At 45.2% G+C, this 15,612-nt stretch overlaps 1 protein-coding gene across 1 annotated transcript; it reads right to left on the bottom strand.

Moving 5' to 3' along the window:
• Positions 1–2,971: 2,971 nt before the first annotated feature.
• Positions 2,972–14,778, bottom strand: LOC147113788 (interleukin-12 subunit beta-like). The gene is made up of 7 exons (XM_085994042.1): positions 14,703–14,778; positions 12,001–12,258; positions 10,951–11,059; positions 7,867–8,060; positions 6,856–7,058; positions 4,061–4,260; positions 2,972–3,288 (listed from the first exon to the last, which is right to left on the bottom strand). The coding sequence occupies exons 1-6, from the start codon at positions 14,776–14,778 to the stop codon at positions 4,063–4,065; spliced, it is 1,038 nt and encodes a 345-aa protein (XP_085850168.1). The 3' UTR covers positions 2,972–3,288; positions 4,061–4,062.
• Positions 14,779–15,612: the final 834 nt, after the last annotated feature.

Below are 15,612 nucleotides of genomic sequence, written 5' to 3'. Positions count from 1 at the left end.
AAGTACTTCATTCGTTCTTTTACACAACATTTGAAGTTTAATTAACATAACAAAATTCCACCCTTCTGAGCCACATGTGAAATGAGTTTGGAGGTCACAGTTTTGCAGAACGGCCCAGTCCTATCCTTACGCACTAGTCTGCATGCTTTACCACAAACACCTCACAATTACATTCAATGATAGGTTAGTGGGTCAAAATGTCTATGAAGTATTTAACATATTATAAACTGATCAGAAACCCAGATGACATTGGCTGAAACCTTTACTAATGGAGCTATTTTGAAGACGAGCAGGAGAGTTCTCCCCGGTGTCCTGACCAATATTTATCCCTCAACCAAGATCAATTAAAAAAATCCCAGATAATTTGGTCATTATCTTATTGCTGTTTATGGGGTCTTGCTGTGCGCAAATTGGCTGCTGCATTTCCTGCATCCTGAAGTCATGAAAGGTGCTTTATAAATGTAAGTCTTTCTTTCTTAAATGGTTAAAACATCAATAAAGTGTTGGAAAGGGAATTCCATGCACAGACTGAATATTTGTGCGCTAATATTGCATGTCATGATTGAGGCTCAGATCTCTATCAACACAGTAAGCCGGTCAAGCCATTACTTAATTTAACTGGATGGAGATGGAGGAGGAGGGTTCAACATGGGCTGATCGCCCCAGAGAGGAACAATCAAAAGTTAACTGTAGCTGGGCCTGTCCAGAGGGAATAAGATATGTTCCAGTAACCTCTATGACTAATGTGAACAGCTTAAGCACCTTGGGATATTTTACTACATTAAAGATGCTATATAAATGCAATTTGTTGTTGTTGTTTAAAGGTGCATCCTTTAACAGGGGCTTGAGTTTTCTGTTAGAAACCAGAGCACGAACCACAAATCATTTTTGCAATGCTTTTATTGGTGAGTAAATTAAATTAAATAGAATAAATTAGAACTGAATTCTTCCAATACACAGACATTTTTGTTTAAAAAAAACAATGCAACAGATCCCAGGTACTGACAGTCCAATGGTTTTTCAGAAATAAATAAATATCACAGAAAGCCGGGACATTTGCAACGTGGCCGCGATCGGTACTTACTGAACACTTCAAATTGTTTTGCACGCTTTTCTTTTTTTCTCCTTCATTGTCAAAGCGTCACTTGTTACCATGGCAACACATTGATAAACTCAAACATTTAAGAACACTTCATAAACTGGAATTCCACACAAATACCCTTTGTGACAAAAAAAAAAGTTGAAATGCCACCATTTTACATGTGCAGCATTCTGCATCAAAATGGAGGCCCAACCCTGGATGCCAATTACGGGGGTAACTATGGAAAGGTGTGATTCTCGCATAGAGCCTCGCCAGGGGCAAGCATGGGTCAGATTACCAAGACCGCAGCTCCATCGCCAACACGTCATTGCTTAGCAAGGCTCTATACTGGCAGCAGACCCGTGTGAATTTATCCCTTCAAGAGCACGCAGTATCAGGCAGATGCTTTGACGCGACGCAACAGCCCACTCATTTCCCATGCAATTCGAGACCCTTACTGGACACGGCATCCTGCGCCCGGTTACTCTAATTGTACATTACGAGGCAGGGAAACTGGAGGTTTTTGAGGGGGTTTAAGTGGTGACTAACCCCTTGCTCAAACAAAGCTAAGTTTATCTTCAGAGTATGGTGGACATCTGCGCAGTATGCATCGCATGTTGGGTCCATCATGTGCAAAAACATCATGGCACCTGTTTGTGCAAGTTTATTATTTACTAAACAGAAAATGACATCAGGCATTGGCATTATACAACAGCAATCTGTGCGTTCATTTTATAAAATGAATTCTCGGTGTGGGCCAGCATTTATTGCCCATCCCTAGTTGCCCTGAGAAGGTGGTGCTGCGTCTTCTACTTGAACCGATGCTTGTGGTTTGATAGAATGGTGTGGCTTGCTAGGTCATTTCAGAGGGCAGTTAAGAATCAACCACATTGGAGTGGGACTGAAGTCACATATAGGTCAGTTTGGGTAAGGATGGCAGGTTTCCTTCCTAACGGACATTAGTGAACCTGTCGGGTTGCTATGACATGGTTACTTTTACCAATACCAGCATTTTATTATTTCTAGATTTATTTTTAAAACCAAATTCAAATTCTCAAATTGCCATGGTGGGATTTGAACTCACGTTCTTACTGGATTATCAGTCCAGGCCATTGGATTACTAGTCCAGTTGCATAACTAACATCCCATTATACAACAGCACCCACTTTACAGGACATTCAAAAAACGCAGGCTGCTCAATGATTAAATCACCGCTGGAGAATGATCTCAATAAAAAACTCATAGTTAGATAATTAAATAATTACTCCGTGTTCCTGATTTGAATCTACTAGAAAAAGGGTTAGTGAACCTCTTTTATTTAATGTTTCGAGGTGAAGAGCCACAGCATTTCTTACTGCATGGGTTAAGATGGGATTGAGATCTGCCTCACTCTTTACATCTCAATCATAATGTTTCTGGCACTTCTGTTAATTAATACTTTTCCTTAATTATCATTTTAACAAGGACTAACCTCTAACTGGTATGCTGGCTGCAACATTAGGATGGGAATTTGGAATCTGATTCGAAGCAACGTGACATCGAGTTCAATTGTGCACCAGTTCAAACAAAAAATCGGGAAAGAGAATATTGTGTGCTTTTCTCCCCTGACTTTTGCTGGGGGCAGTTTTACAAGTGCAATAAGGACAGCGAGTGTTGGCAGGCCGTTCAACCATGGGTGGCACCATGGCAAAGTCCGAACCGCCCTTCACCCGACAACCAGATGCAGACTTTCCAGCGAGGGGCAGTGGATAGTGATCAGGGGCAGGAACCCCGGCTGATTTCCCTCCCTCCCTCCCTCCATCTTTCATTTCCTCCCTCCCTCCCTCCATCTTTTGTTCTCTCCCTCCCTCCATCTTTCATTCCCTCCCTCCCTCCTTCCCTCCCGCCAGCCCAGATACGGTGGTACTAACTGTAGGAACTCTACTTCGATCATTACAGTTTAACAGAAAAAATATTTTAAATTATTAAATATACATGTTATTACAAAACAAATTATGTCTGAATAAATTAGGAAGTAAATAATAAAATAATTAAATAAAGAATATTGACCCTGCTATAATCATTTCAACAAGGCAGCTTCCGACAGATCTCTAGCTTATTTGAAGACGGTGCTTAAGGGTAGTGTTCGGTCTCACTGTGGTATGTAGCACATCAGACAGGAACGCACCCAGACTTCCATGGCCTCAATTTCTTCCTGATTAATTGATCTGTTCACAGAAGAAGAAAACAAAGAGGTTATTCGCAATTGTGTGTGTGTGTGTGTGTGTGTGTGTGTGTGTGTGTGTGTGTACGCATGAGAAGTGTGTGCTCATCAAGGTAAGGGATGTTAGAGCTGGGGAATTGAACACTATTTTCAGGCAACGAGCATCACCATCGAGCAATCCCAGATCAGGTATAGAACTGTAAGGTTCGGAGTGAAGCCTCCTCTACTCTGCCTCGATCTCAGAAAAAATATAAGGCAGTTTCTGATGAAGCCTAGCACATTCAAAACATAGATACAAGAGTAGGCCATTCAACCCCTCAAGTAGGTTCCGCCATTCAATTAGATCATGGCTGATCTGTATCTTAACTCCATCTACCCACCTTGGATCCGTAACCCTTAATACCTTTACCTAACAAAAATCTATCAATCCCAGTTTTGAACTGTTCAACTGACCACCAGCCTCAACAGCTTTTTTTTTGTGGGGGGGCGGGGGGGGGGGGTGGCGGTGAGAATTTAAGATTTCCACGACCCTTTGTGTGAAGAAGTGCTTCTTGAACAGCCGAGCTCTATTTTTAAGGTTATACCCCCTTTGTTCTGGACTTCCCCCACTAGAGGAAATAGCTTTTCTCTCCACCCTAGCATTAGATTGTGGGGGGGTGTCAGATAGTTGTTGGGCCATGGGGGAATGGGCAGAACTGGACGTACAAGCAGGAGGCCGACAACTGTAAAGCTTGCAAAGACGGTCTTTGAAGATGTCCCCACTGCCCCTCACTTACCTTTACTGATCAATGCAGCTGGGCTGGCTCCAGGTGGAGTTGAAGTACAGCTCCTTCACTTGGCCACATATCCTGCCCACCTTGTGAAACGGCTTCCTTTTAACTGAAAACTTGGTGCTGGGACTCTCGGTGTAGCAGCTGACCGTCTGATGGCGTTTCGGCTGGCGGATCGCAGAGGCATTGCTGCATGGAATCAGTGACTGCGACAAAAAAAGCACCCCATTGGTTGAAGATCATTTTACAGGATCGTCGAATCACACCGCATTATTTTAGAGTCAAGTCATGACCGACACAATGAAGGCCTGATCGGAGTCGAGCCTACACCTTAACCTGAAAGGTTGATTTGTTTAAGACTGTTTTTACCTTCCCTTTTTTTCAGGCTTATATCTGTCTGTCTTATCAAATGGCAACAATAAAGGCTTATTTGTTTAAACTTTCTTTGTTAATTTTGTGCTCATCAAGGTGTTAGTGCTGGGAATGGAACATTCTCCAGTCTCAGTGTCAGTGTGAAGTACTCCCAGGCCAGATATAGCACATCAGCTGCAAGGGTAAGAACGTCACAGAATCACAGAATCAGGACAGAAGGAGGCCATTCGGCCCATCGTGCCTGTGCCGGCTCTTTGAAACAGCCGTCAAAATAGTCCCACTCGCTTCCTCCACAGTCCTGCAAATTTTTCCTTTTCAAGTATTTATCCAATTTCCTTTTGAGAATTACTATTGAATCTGCTTCCACCACCCTTTCAGGCAGCGTGTTCCAGATCATAACAACTCCTTGGGTACATTTTCTTTAAACCCCGAGACTCAACAGCTTTTTGGAGTTGAAGATTTCCACTACCCTTTGTGTGAAGAAGTGCTTCCTGACTTCATTCCTAAATGGCCGAGCTCTAATTTTAAGTTTATGTCCCCTTGTTCTTGATTCTCCCACCAGAGGAAATAGTTTCTCTGTTTCCACCCCATCCGATTCTTTTAACATTTTAAACACCCTCACTTCCTAATATTACCCTGTAAACGTCTCACCGATAAAATTAGACTCCAGTTATTGAGGTTCTTAACAGCAGCAAAAGAAAGCTGTGAACTCGAGACACGATTCCGCCCTCAGCCCTGCCCCTCTCTTGTTTTGGACAAGGGGCAAGCCTGCTGCAGACAAATTGAGAAGTTTCATATGTCTGTGAGTCAGTGCAGAGTCTGGTCAGTCCGTTCAGCTGTGGCTCTTTGGTACTGTCACCGGTGTATGTCTATCGCCACCTACTGATCCTAATCAGTATTACACCACCATATAAAAGGGTTTGCAAAAGTCACTGGTGTTTCATAGAAAGCAAAGAAAGAACTTGCAATTATATCATGCCCTCAAGTGTAGTCACTGTTGTAATGTAGGGAATGCAACAGCCACTAAGCGCACAGCAAGCTCCCACAAATAGCAATGCGATAATCACCAGATAATCTGTTCTTTCAGTGATGGTTCAGGAATAAATATTGGCCCAGGCCATCGGGGGAATTGCCCGCTATTCTTTTACATCTTGGTTTGAATGATGTTTTCCCTCCTCTAATAATAGCACAGGAGTGCGTGTGTAGATCTGTAACTCTGAACTTAGAAAAGCACGGAATGAGAAAGGCCACGAGGCCTATTGAACCCTCTCCCTCCACAAACCATCCACAATCCGCCTTGATAGATTCTACCCAAACATTAAACTGTGGAGGGATAGAGCAGAGCAAGCACTCCCTTGTTCTGAAAAGTAACTGAGCAATATTCATCCATCTCAAGCCTTACTCCAGAGACTTGAGCACATAATCCAGGCTGACACTCCAGTCCAGTGCTGAGGGAATGCTGCACTGCCAGAGGTGCCATCTTTCAGATGAGGCATTAAACCGAGGCGCCATCTGCTCTCTCAGGTGGATGTAAAAGATCCCATGGTACTATTTCAAAGAAGAGCAGGGGAGTTCCCCCCAGTGTCCTGGCCAATATTTATCCTTCAATCAACATCACTAACACCTCCGTTCAGTCCGTAAGGCTGACCCCGAGCTTCCGGTCGCCTGTCATTTTAATTCACCGTTCCATTCCCACTCGGACCTCACCGTCCTTGGCCTCTTGTATTGTTCCACGGAAGCTCAACGTAAACTCGAGGAACAGCACCTCATCTTCCGATTAGGCACTCTGCAGCCTTCCGGACTCAATATCGAGTTCAACAATTTCAGATCATAACTTCGGCCCCCATTTCATTTTTTCTTGTAATTTCTCCACTCTTTCCCCCCCCCCTTCCCTTTTGTTTCTCTCTCACACCTGGCAGCTATCTCTTGCCCTGCCAGTACACTTTACACCTAATCCCAGCCTATTACCATCTCGTCTAGCTTCTAATCTCTTTTACTTCTTTTGTTTCTTTTATTCTTTTGTCCGATCGCAGCCCTGCCTTCGATCTAGTTTCTTTTCTTTCCAGTTTTGAAGGGTTTGACTCGAAACGTCAACTCTAATTTCTCTCCACGGATGTTGCCTGACCTGCTGAGTGTTTCCAGCATTCTGTTGTTATTTCACTAAAATAGATTATCTGGTAATTCTCTCATTGCTGTTTGTGGAACCTTGCTGTGCACAAATTGGCTGTCGCATCTCCTACATTAAAACAGTAACTACAAAAGTACTTAATTTGCTGTGACGCGCTTTGGGACATCCGGTGGTCATGAAGGGCGCTATAGAAATGCTAGTCTTTTTGTTTTTAGGTGAAAGAACAACATGCTTATCCATTGCACCTCCCAATTCCTCTGCTAAACAACTTTCAACTAATGATGTACATCCCAAAATGTACCTCAGCCGACATGTCCACGTTCCTGATCTGTCTCCTACGTTTGCCCTTTCTGGAGGTCAGTTCGACGTCGACCTTGAAGAGTAGCGGGAAGTAGGAGTGAGGGCGGTTCCAGGAAATCGGGTACTGCCATTCGACCATGAAGTTGAACGTATGCTCCGTCTCGTTGTGTTGGGCCTTTAGGATCACTGGAGCAGCGGGTTTTACTGAAAAGAAAACAGGAGATGCCATGAGAATGTTGCATGGGTACCTCCCCTCCCTCGACCCGAGTGACTGCGCACAGTTTTCTTGGTGACCTGCCCCCAAAGTAAAATAAAACCATTGAATTAGGGTTTCATCTCATTCCATTACAAATAAATTGCTGTCTTTGCATTTTTTGCCACTTTCCCAGCCCCTCCTGTCCAGAAGATGTTGACACTTCAGTGTACGGTTCCGTGGATACCTCATCCAATTGGATATTCTCAATGTGCGAGACTAGACTATGCAGGCTCGTTGGCCATGGAGGGCATCTCTGATCCCACCGCCATCTGCACTTTCCAAATAGGGCACCCTGGATATCAGTCGCGAGTGGAAACTTGGAGTAGGTTTTTTTCTCTCCGTTGCCAATGGTGGAGTGAAGGAAGTGAGGGATCCACAACAGGCCAGAGTTGGGGGAACGCAGAGGTCTTGTAGTGTTGAAGGGCTGGAAGAGGTTACAGAGATAGAGAGGGGTGAGGCCATGGAGGGATTTGAACACGGAGGAGAATGTTTAATTCTGGGGATCCTCTGGTCTGTATGGGCCAGCATTAGACGGAGTGGTGTCTCGACTCACCCTGCCATCAAGGGAGCCAAAAATTATGTCATTATGTTTTAGCACAAGGTTTCCACGTAAAAGTTGAAGGAGGCATTGCTTATCAGAGCTAAGCCCAATAAAAGGATCCAGCAATGACCGTAATGTTGGTTTTAATTATACCGCGTCAAGCCTAAATTAGTCATTTTTCACTAGACAAATCTTTGGCTCATCTGTATACTTACAAATATCTCTGATGTAGAAATGTTTTGTGTGCTTTTCGTATCGTTTGCTTGTAGCTGCCTCCACAGTGAATGTGATTTGCCTTAACTCTTCAGCATACGGAGAAAAGGTCTGGTCTGTACAGGCTGCTTGGACGTTGCACTCTGAACGCTTGCATAGTGTCAAGACACAGTCATTGGAGACTCCCTTCCAACCTCTAACACAATAGGAAAAATAAATGAATAATAAATCCCGTCATGATACACAGGCCAGAAAATAAAGAGCAGAAATTGCCTATCTCACGCAAAGGACGGATGGTGTGGCAAATGGAAAATGCCACACGGGTGCAATAGAGGGCACTCTACTAAGGTTGGGGCTGAGACATAGGGCTGGATTTTCATTGGGCCGTGGAGTCAGGAGTGGAGGCGTGTGGGGGTTTAAAATCCCAAAATCAGAGGTCCCGACCCCATCCCGCCTCCATGCCAGTTTCAAAGGAGGCGGGTACCCGACCCGTACTGGGACCCGCCTCCCCGAGGCGGGAAGGGGATTGGTGCCAATTAACTGCCTGTTAACAGGTAGTTAACAGGCAGTTTTTAGCCTAATCCCTATTTTTATTGGTGAAATGTGGGATTCCCAATGGCTCCAAACCATGCCAAGTTAGCGAGGCGGGCTGAAGGGCTTGGAGGGGTCGAGATGTCCGGTGTTCAGGTGAGTGATGGGTGCATGAGTGCAGAGGTAAGTGTGTTTGGTCTGTGTAAAGTGTTTAAAGAAGTTCTACTAACCTTTACTTACCTTTACAGCCTTCCTTCAGGTCTCGGGAGTCCCTCATCTCACCGGCACAGAAAGCAGAATGGCCGCCAGCTGTCAAAATCTGCAGCCTCTGCTTTCTGTTCCAGGGAGATCTCTAAATCATCCTGAGAGGGAGGAATTAACCTAGAGTACAGATTGTCAGTGTTTGACAGCTTCAAACAGCTGTGAAACGCTGATATTTCATCTATCAAAAGGTCTTGACAGATAAAATTTCAATCTGTGACGTCACCTTTTGCCGGGTGGCCCTTAATTGGCCTGTTGAGCCCGCTGGGTGGGCTCAACAAGGTCAATCAAGTCTAAATCACGTGGGTTGGCTAGAACTCGATGGAGGCGGGACTACTACCCCAAAAGTTGTAGTCCCGCCTCCTCAATGAAAATCCAGCCCATATTATTGGGGCAGAGAAGGAGGGGGTTCTACCCTGCATCGATCCATGGCCCTTTTTTGTAATTAATGCTTGGAATGTGGGCATCACTGGCAAGACCAACATTTATTGTCCATCTCTAGTCACCCTGAGAAGGTGGTGGTGGGCCTTCTTCTTGAACCGTTGAATAGCAGTTCTGATACAACTGAGTGGCTTTCTAGGCCACTTCAGTGTGTCAGTTAAGAGTTGACCACATTGGTGTCGGACTGGAGTCACTAATAGCCTAGACCAGGTAAGGAGGGCAGGTTTCCTGCTCTAAAGGACGAGGGAACCAGTTGGGCGGTGCATAATCGTGACGTTGGGTGCCTGAAAAGTAATACAAACCATCCTCCAGAACTAACATCCTTCACCTTCAGAAGTGTAGAATTCACACACAAAAAATGTTTTAAGAAAGATTGCGGGGGACCAAGTGCCACGATGCAAGATCAAAAGATTCAACATGATTTGTCTTGTTCTCCTGGTGATCTGCATGGTGCCAAGTTGCAATGTTTCTACTTCAAGGGATTATGATCAAGGTACAGCTAAGGCAAGAATCTATCACCTCCATTGCTCTTGGAGAAACCAACTGACCTAGTTGTTGGCATTCAACATTGGACTTGTTGGGCCTCAATGAACAATGCTGTTTTCACTCATTAAAATGCAGTCCATGTGGCGGACTGTACGGCACGATGAGTTGGACAGAAGCCTTTCATCTCTGGGAATTAGTTTCAAATCCAGCCCAGACGGATGAGATGAAAATCCTCCCGACCTTGAGTTTCCTCCACATTTGTGCCCAGAGAAACCCGTAATCTGGTCGCAAACCAATCGCCGGACTTAAAAGATGGCGGAATTTGAGGCGGATGTGAGCTATGCACGTAACTACAATACACCAGAGTCTCCTCGATCTTTCACGTCTGTCCATGAAACCCTCCACCCCAACGAACCTCCACCCACAAAACTGGCCTCACCGTCTCGACTCTCGAATGTGAGTGTCCTCCAACTGTGTGTTCAAAGTGGGGTCTCAGCATTGTGACCAGATTTTTAGGTGCGGCAGGAAAGGAAATCATTCTTCTGGTGTTTTATTGCAAATTTTTGGAGCACTAAAAAAAAACTATCCTCACTGGCACCTGCTCGTATTTTCTGTTTTTTTAACTGCATTTTTATGGCATCAGTATAAGTCACATTGAATATTAAAAAGATTCCGCAATTGCGGGTTCTTAAACATGCTGTGCTTGATGTGCATGAATGATGGTTCAATGAGTTGAAACTTATATTTTCATACTTAAAGAAATATACTGGCGTGGATTCAGCGTTTGTTTAGACCCTGATTGCTCGTGCTAATTTATGCCCATTGACACCCATTTTAAGCAGGCGTATTCTAATGAGATTTGGGGGGTGCTTAGGCATAACTTGCATTGGCAAAATGGGCACAGAATTGGGTGGCCATTCGGGTCGAACATCCGAGTTGTGCCCACGGAGGAAGCTCCAACCCCCTCTCATGTCTGCTGGCTGTATGGAGTCAGTGTCGATTCATTTCCCACAGTACCCCTTCATTTGGCTGCCTCACTCAAAAAAGAGGTCACAGGGTGGCCAGTGTGGGTGACACATCGCACTGGTGCAGCAGGTGGGCGCTGTACTGAGGACTGGGATGGAGACGCATTACTGGGGCCGGAGCTTCACTCTCCCGCCAACCAAGGCTCGAAGAATGTTTTCTGCCGGGAAGCTGCCGATCAAAATGGGGAAGCGTTCCGTTCCCCCACCCGCACCGATATCGCTGATGCTCGCGAACATTAAAAAAACCAGAAACAGGCTATTTCTTCATGTGAAAATACTCTGTTTTGCTGAATAAGCAAACCAGCCGGTTTTGAATCAACAGATTGAAGAGGGTTTCCTTACTCTCGGTGGAAGCTTGCTGAGAAAGTGGCATTCTCCTTCATACTCCATGAGCAGGTGAAGTTCCCACCGAATTTCTCCGCTTGGCACGTGATATAGTTTCCATTTTCTTCTGTTTGTAGGAAGAGAAAAAAAAAATCACAGCATTTTGATAGTGATCGATTGCCAAGATTAGTCAACAACTCCTGTATCATTGTATCATGCGACCACCAGGATGGTAGAAGGGCCAACTAGATGGACCTTGGTCTTTTAGTATTTGGCAATTCCGATGTATGTGAAGGAAATTCGAGATATATTTCATGCAGATTTATGCACCAGAGCAGTATCAGTGAAAATCTCAGTCCACAGTTCCCCGTGCCCCACCCAATCTCACATAGAAACAGAGAAGATAGGAGCAGGAGTAGGCCATTCGGCCCTTCGAGCCTGCTCCGCCATTCAATGAGATCATGGCTGATCATCCAAATTCAGTACCCTGTTCCTGCCTTCTCCCCATATCCCTAGATCCCTTTAGCCTTAAGAAATATATCCAACTCCTTCTTGAATATATTTAATGAACTGGCCTCCACCGCCCTCTGTGGCAGAGAATTCCACAGGTTCACCACTCTCTGGGTGAAGAAATTCCTCCTCATTTCAGTCCTAAATGGCTTACCCCTTATCCTTAGACTATGACCCCTGGTTCTGGACTCCTCGGCCATCAGAAACATCCTTCCTGCATCTAGTCTGTCCAGGCCTGACAGAATTTTATAGGTTTCGATGAGATCCCCTCTCAATCTTCTAAACTCCAGTGAGTATAAGCCCAATCGACACAGGCTTCAACTGACGAGACCCTTCTCAGCCCCCCAGCTCACGTGTTCTTTGCTCTGTCAACTCTTTGCTGACATGCGTAACTGCTATTTGGGGCACCGATGTGTGGAGCTCTCGCCTGGAGATATGCGGCAATTGTTCAGTCTGACCAGAGCGCGGTGCGCAACCGGTAGTATAACTGGGTGCTGCCAGCTCGCAGAGTTTTTTTTTTTTTTTTAAAAAGGTACCTTGCACTTGTGGTTCTCTCACCTTTGAGTATTTTGTCAGCCTGTCTCCCCACGTCTATCAGTACGTAGTAGTGTTTTAGTAACTCCGCGGTGTTGTTGAGGTGACAGCTATATTTGCCCGCGTCCGGCCGATCGGTCACTTCCAAGTCGAGTATGTTGTCGCGGGCGTTCTTGGTGAGTGGCACACCATCAAGCCGCCAGTGGATCCCAGCCCGCAGTTGATCAGGAGATGCGTCGCAGCTTAGGTGTATCAACTGATTGGCTTTGTTTACGATAGTGTCTGTGAAAATAAAAAATATATGTACACGTTTTTTAAAAAGGTGTGAAAAATCCCTGAAGGAGTTGCAAGTTAAACCAAAGGTGAAGGGTAGAATTCATGTCAGCCGTGTCTTGCCAGCTCTGACATGCTGAGGCTTTCATACAATAAAAAAAATTCTGTTTTGTTAATTTTTTTGGGGGGGGGGTGGGGGGGGGGATGAAGAGTGAAAGTTGTCTCGGGCGATAGCCAATTGGCAGGCCAGTTTTACACCTGCCTGATTTTCTCTTCCAATGAAGTCCATTTCTTCAGAGAATGAGAGAAAGAACAAACTTGTATTCATATAGGCAGAAAATGCTGGAAATACTCAGGTCAGGCAGCATCTGTAGAGAGAGAAACAGAGTTAACGTTTCAGGTCGAAGACCCTTCATCATCAACCTGAAATGTTAACTCTGTTTCTCTCTCTACAAATGCTGCCTGACCTGCTGAGTATTTCCAGCATTTTCTGTTTTTATTTCAGAGATCCAGCATCCGCAGTATTTTGCTGTTGTATTATTATATAATAGCATCTTTCATCACCTCAGGATATCCCAAAGTGCTTCACAGCCAATGCATAGCTCAATACCTCGCTGGGAGGAGCATTTCCCTACAGAGCCATGTGGGGAAGTGGGTGCTGCTCAGGACCAGGGTTGCCAACTCTGGTTTGACATATTCCTGGAGATTTGATCATGTGACATTCGACCACATGGCCTTCAATCACATGACACCACTTGTGATGATTGATCACGTGACATTTGCCTACAGTTTGCAAATGTTATTGAACTTACCTCAGTTGAGTGTTCTATGATCAGCAAGCCCCGAATAAAATATTTGACTTTGTTTTATAGTGACATGACTAACATAATTTATAAATCAAAGAATACAAAAGTATAGAAAGATTTAAAGATATGTAATGTTTAAATAAAACTACATCAGTGATGTTTCTACAGTATCGACCGCAATGAGAAACATCAAGTAAATAACACTGATTCAACAAAACAGCATCGGAATAAATATCAAACTAAAGTTTTTGTACAATTTTATGACTTTTTTTACAATACATAGCAAGTTATAAAAATAATAAATAAAACCAAGACCAAACCAAATTCAATTCACTGAATCCCAGCCCCCAATCGCTGAAGCCCAGCTATTGGAAGGTGAAGCTCAGTCCTCAGAGAGAAGCACCAAAGCTACCTGACACATCATCGGCTGACATGAACTCTCCCTCCCTCCCCAGTTTGTGTTTCTCTCTCTCCCCCTCTCCCAGTTTGTGTTTCTCTCTCCCAGTTTGTGTTTCTCTCTCCCCCTCTCCCAGTTTGTGTTTCTCTCTCCCCCTCTCCCAGTTTGTGTTTCTCTCTCCCCCTCCCAGTTTGTGTTTCTCTCTCTCTCCCCCAGTTTGTGTTTCTCTCTCTCTCTCCCCCCCTCCCAGTTTGTGTTTCTCTCTCTCTCTCTCTCCCTCCCAGTTTGTGTTTCTCTCTCCCCCCCTCCCAGTTTGTGTTTCTCTCTCTCCCCCTCCCAGTTTGTGTTTCTCTCTCTCCCCCTCCCAGTTTGTGTTTCTCTCTCCCCCCCTCCCAGTTTGTGTTTCTCTCTCTCTCTCTCCCCCTCCCAGTTTGTGTTGCTCTCTCTCTCTCTCCCCCTCCCAGTTTGTGTTTCTCTCTCTCTCTCTCCCCCCCTCCCAGTTTGTGTTTCTCTCTCTCTCTCTCCGTTTGTGTTTCTCTCTCTCCCCCTCCCAGTTTGTGTTTCTCTCTCTCCCCCTCCCAGTTTGTGTTTCTCTCCCCCCCCCTCTCTCAGTTTGTGTTTCTCTCCTCCCCTCTCCCAGTTTGTGTTTCTCTCCCCCTCTCCCAGTTTGTGTTTCTCTCCCCCCTCTCCCAGTTTGTGTTTTTTTTTCTCTCTCTCCCCCAGTTTGTGTTTCTCTCTCCCCCTTTGTGTTTCTCCCTCTCCCAGTTTCTCACTCAGGAGTCAGAGTTTCCAGACGATTTCCTTTGGCCCCGATACCCCCCATCATCCTCACAACCGGCAATGCAGCAGTGAGTTCTGAGTAGTTGGGAGACCAGCCAGGCTCAGACAGCGCGGTTTGGTTGCAAACCACGACAGCCATGGTACTGCCCATGCACGGACCATGCATACAAGGATCGTTTCTCCCGGGTCGCAGCACTCGGGTGAGCAATCTCCCTTTCCGGTAGACTCCCACCCAAAACGGGAGGGTTGGGAACCTTACTCTGGACAGATTTTGCGAGCATGTATTGGTAAAGCGTATTGGTAAAAGTCTGCTGATTTTAGCACCCATTATTTATCGAAAGTCACCTCATAGTGGTTGATATACCTGCCATTGGTCCAGGGCTGGGGTTAGAAATCGCTCTTGGTACAAGTTCAACTTTATTTCACGTTAACTAAAAGCAACCAAAAAACCCACAACAGTTACCACTTACATTTCTCTTCAAGTGCCATCCTCACCGTCGCAGTCAGGGAAGCGAACCACAAACAGAGTATCAAACGGCCAACCATCTGCCAGAGAAGGTACAAGACAAAATCAGAAGATTGAAACAGAGTGAAATGTCCCAGTCCTGGACAGCAGAGTTACAGGGAAACAGCCAGTGTGTGTTGGACTGATGTCCCTCCTCGATAGGGACTTGAATATCTCGGCTGCTTCCGTTTGATTTGAATCATTGCATCCCATGCAGGAAGGAAAAGAAAGAGAGAGAGAAAGAACTTGGATTTCTATAGCATCTTTCACAGCCTCAGGATGTCCCAATACCCTTTACAGCCAATGAAGAACTTTTGAAGTGTAGTCACTGTTGTAATGTAGGAAACGCGGCAGACAATTTGCGCACAGCAAACTCCCACAAACAGCAATGTGATAATGTGCAGATAATCTGTTTCAGTGATGTTGGTTGAGGGATAAATATTGGCCAGAACATTGGGAGAACCATCCTGCTGTTCTTCAAAATAGTGCCATGGGATCTTTTACATCCACCTGAGAGGGCAGACGGAGCCTCGGTTTCTCATCTGAAAGACGCCGGCCTCTCTGACTGTGCAGCACTCCCTCAGTACTAGCACTGGAGTGGGACTTAAACCCACAACCTTCTGGCAAGACTGCTCCCGACTGAGCCACGGCTGACACTTAAACATTTAACACTTAACATTGTGGTGGTGCAGACACATGCATAATTGACTCTCACAGCCTCTCATCTACCTGTACATAAAACTCCACCTAGCAAAATCATTAGGGGGGGCATAGAACTGCGTGCAGTACATTGTAAACAGACTAACATTTGCCACCAATTTAATTCTATAGTGCAACAAACTTATATCACAGAGCCTTCTCATAGGTCCACGGCT

The sequence above is a fragment of the Somniosus microcephalus genome, chromosome 8, assembly GCF_052327205.1.
Source record: "Somniosus microcephalus isolate GS21.2 chromosome 8, FLI_Smic_1.0, whole genome shotgun sequence".
Lineage (NCBI taxonomy): Eukaryota > Metazoa > Chordata > Chondrichthyes > Squaliformes > Somniosidae > Somniosus > Somniosus microcephalus.
The sequence above is the reverse complement of the archived record's forward strand: the minus strand, read 5'-3'. Positions and strand labels throughout refer to the sequence as shown.

Excerpts from the sequence above, each read along its gene's own strand:
- LOC147113788 (XM_085994042.1), bottom strand. The coding sequence starts at position 14,778 with ATGGTTGGCCGTTTGATACTCTGTTTGTGGTTCGCTTCCCTGACTGCG. Across the intron at positions 12,259-14,702 it reads GATGGCACTTGAAGAGAAAT|ACACTATCGTAAACAAAGCC; the intron begins GTAAGTGGTAAC and ends TTATTTTCACAG. Across the intron at positions 8,061-10,950 it reads TCAGCAAGCTTCCACCGAGA|AGGTTGGAAGGGAGTCTCCA; the intron begins GTAAGGAAACCC and ends CTATTGTGTTAG.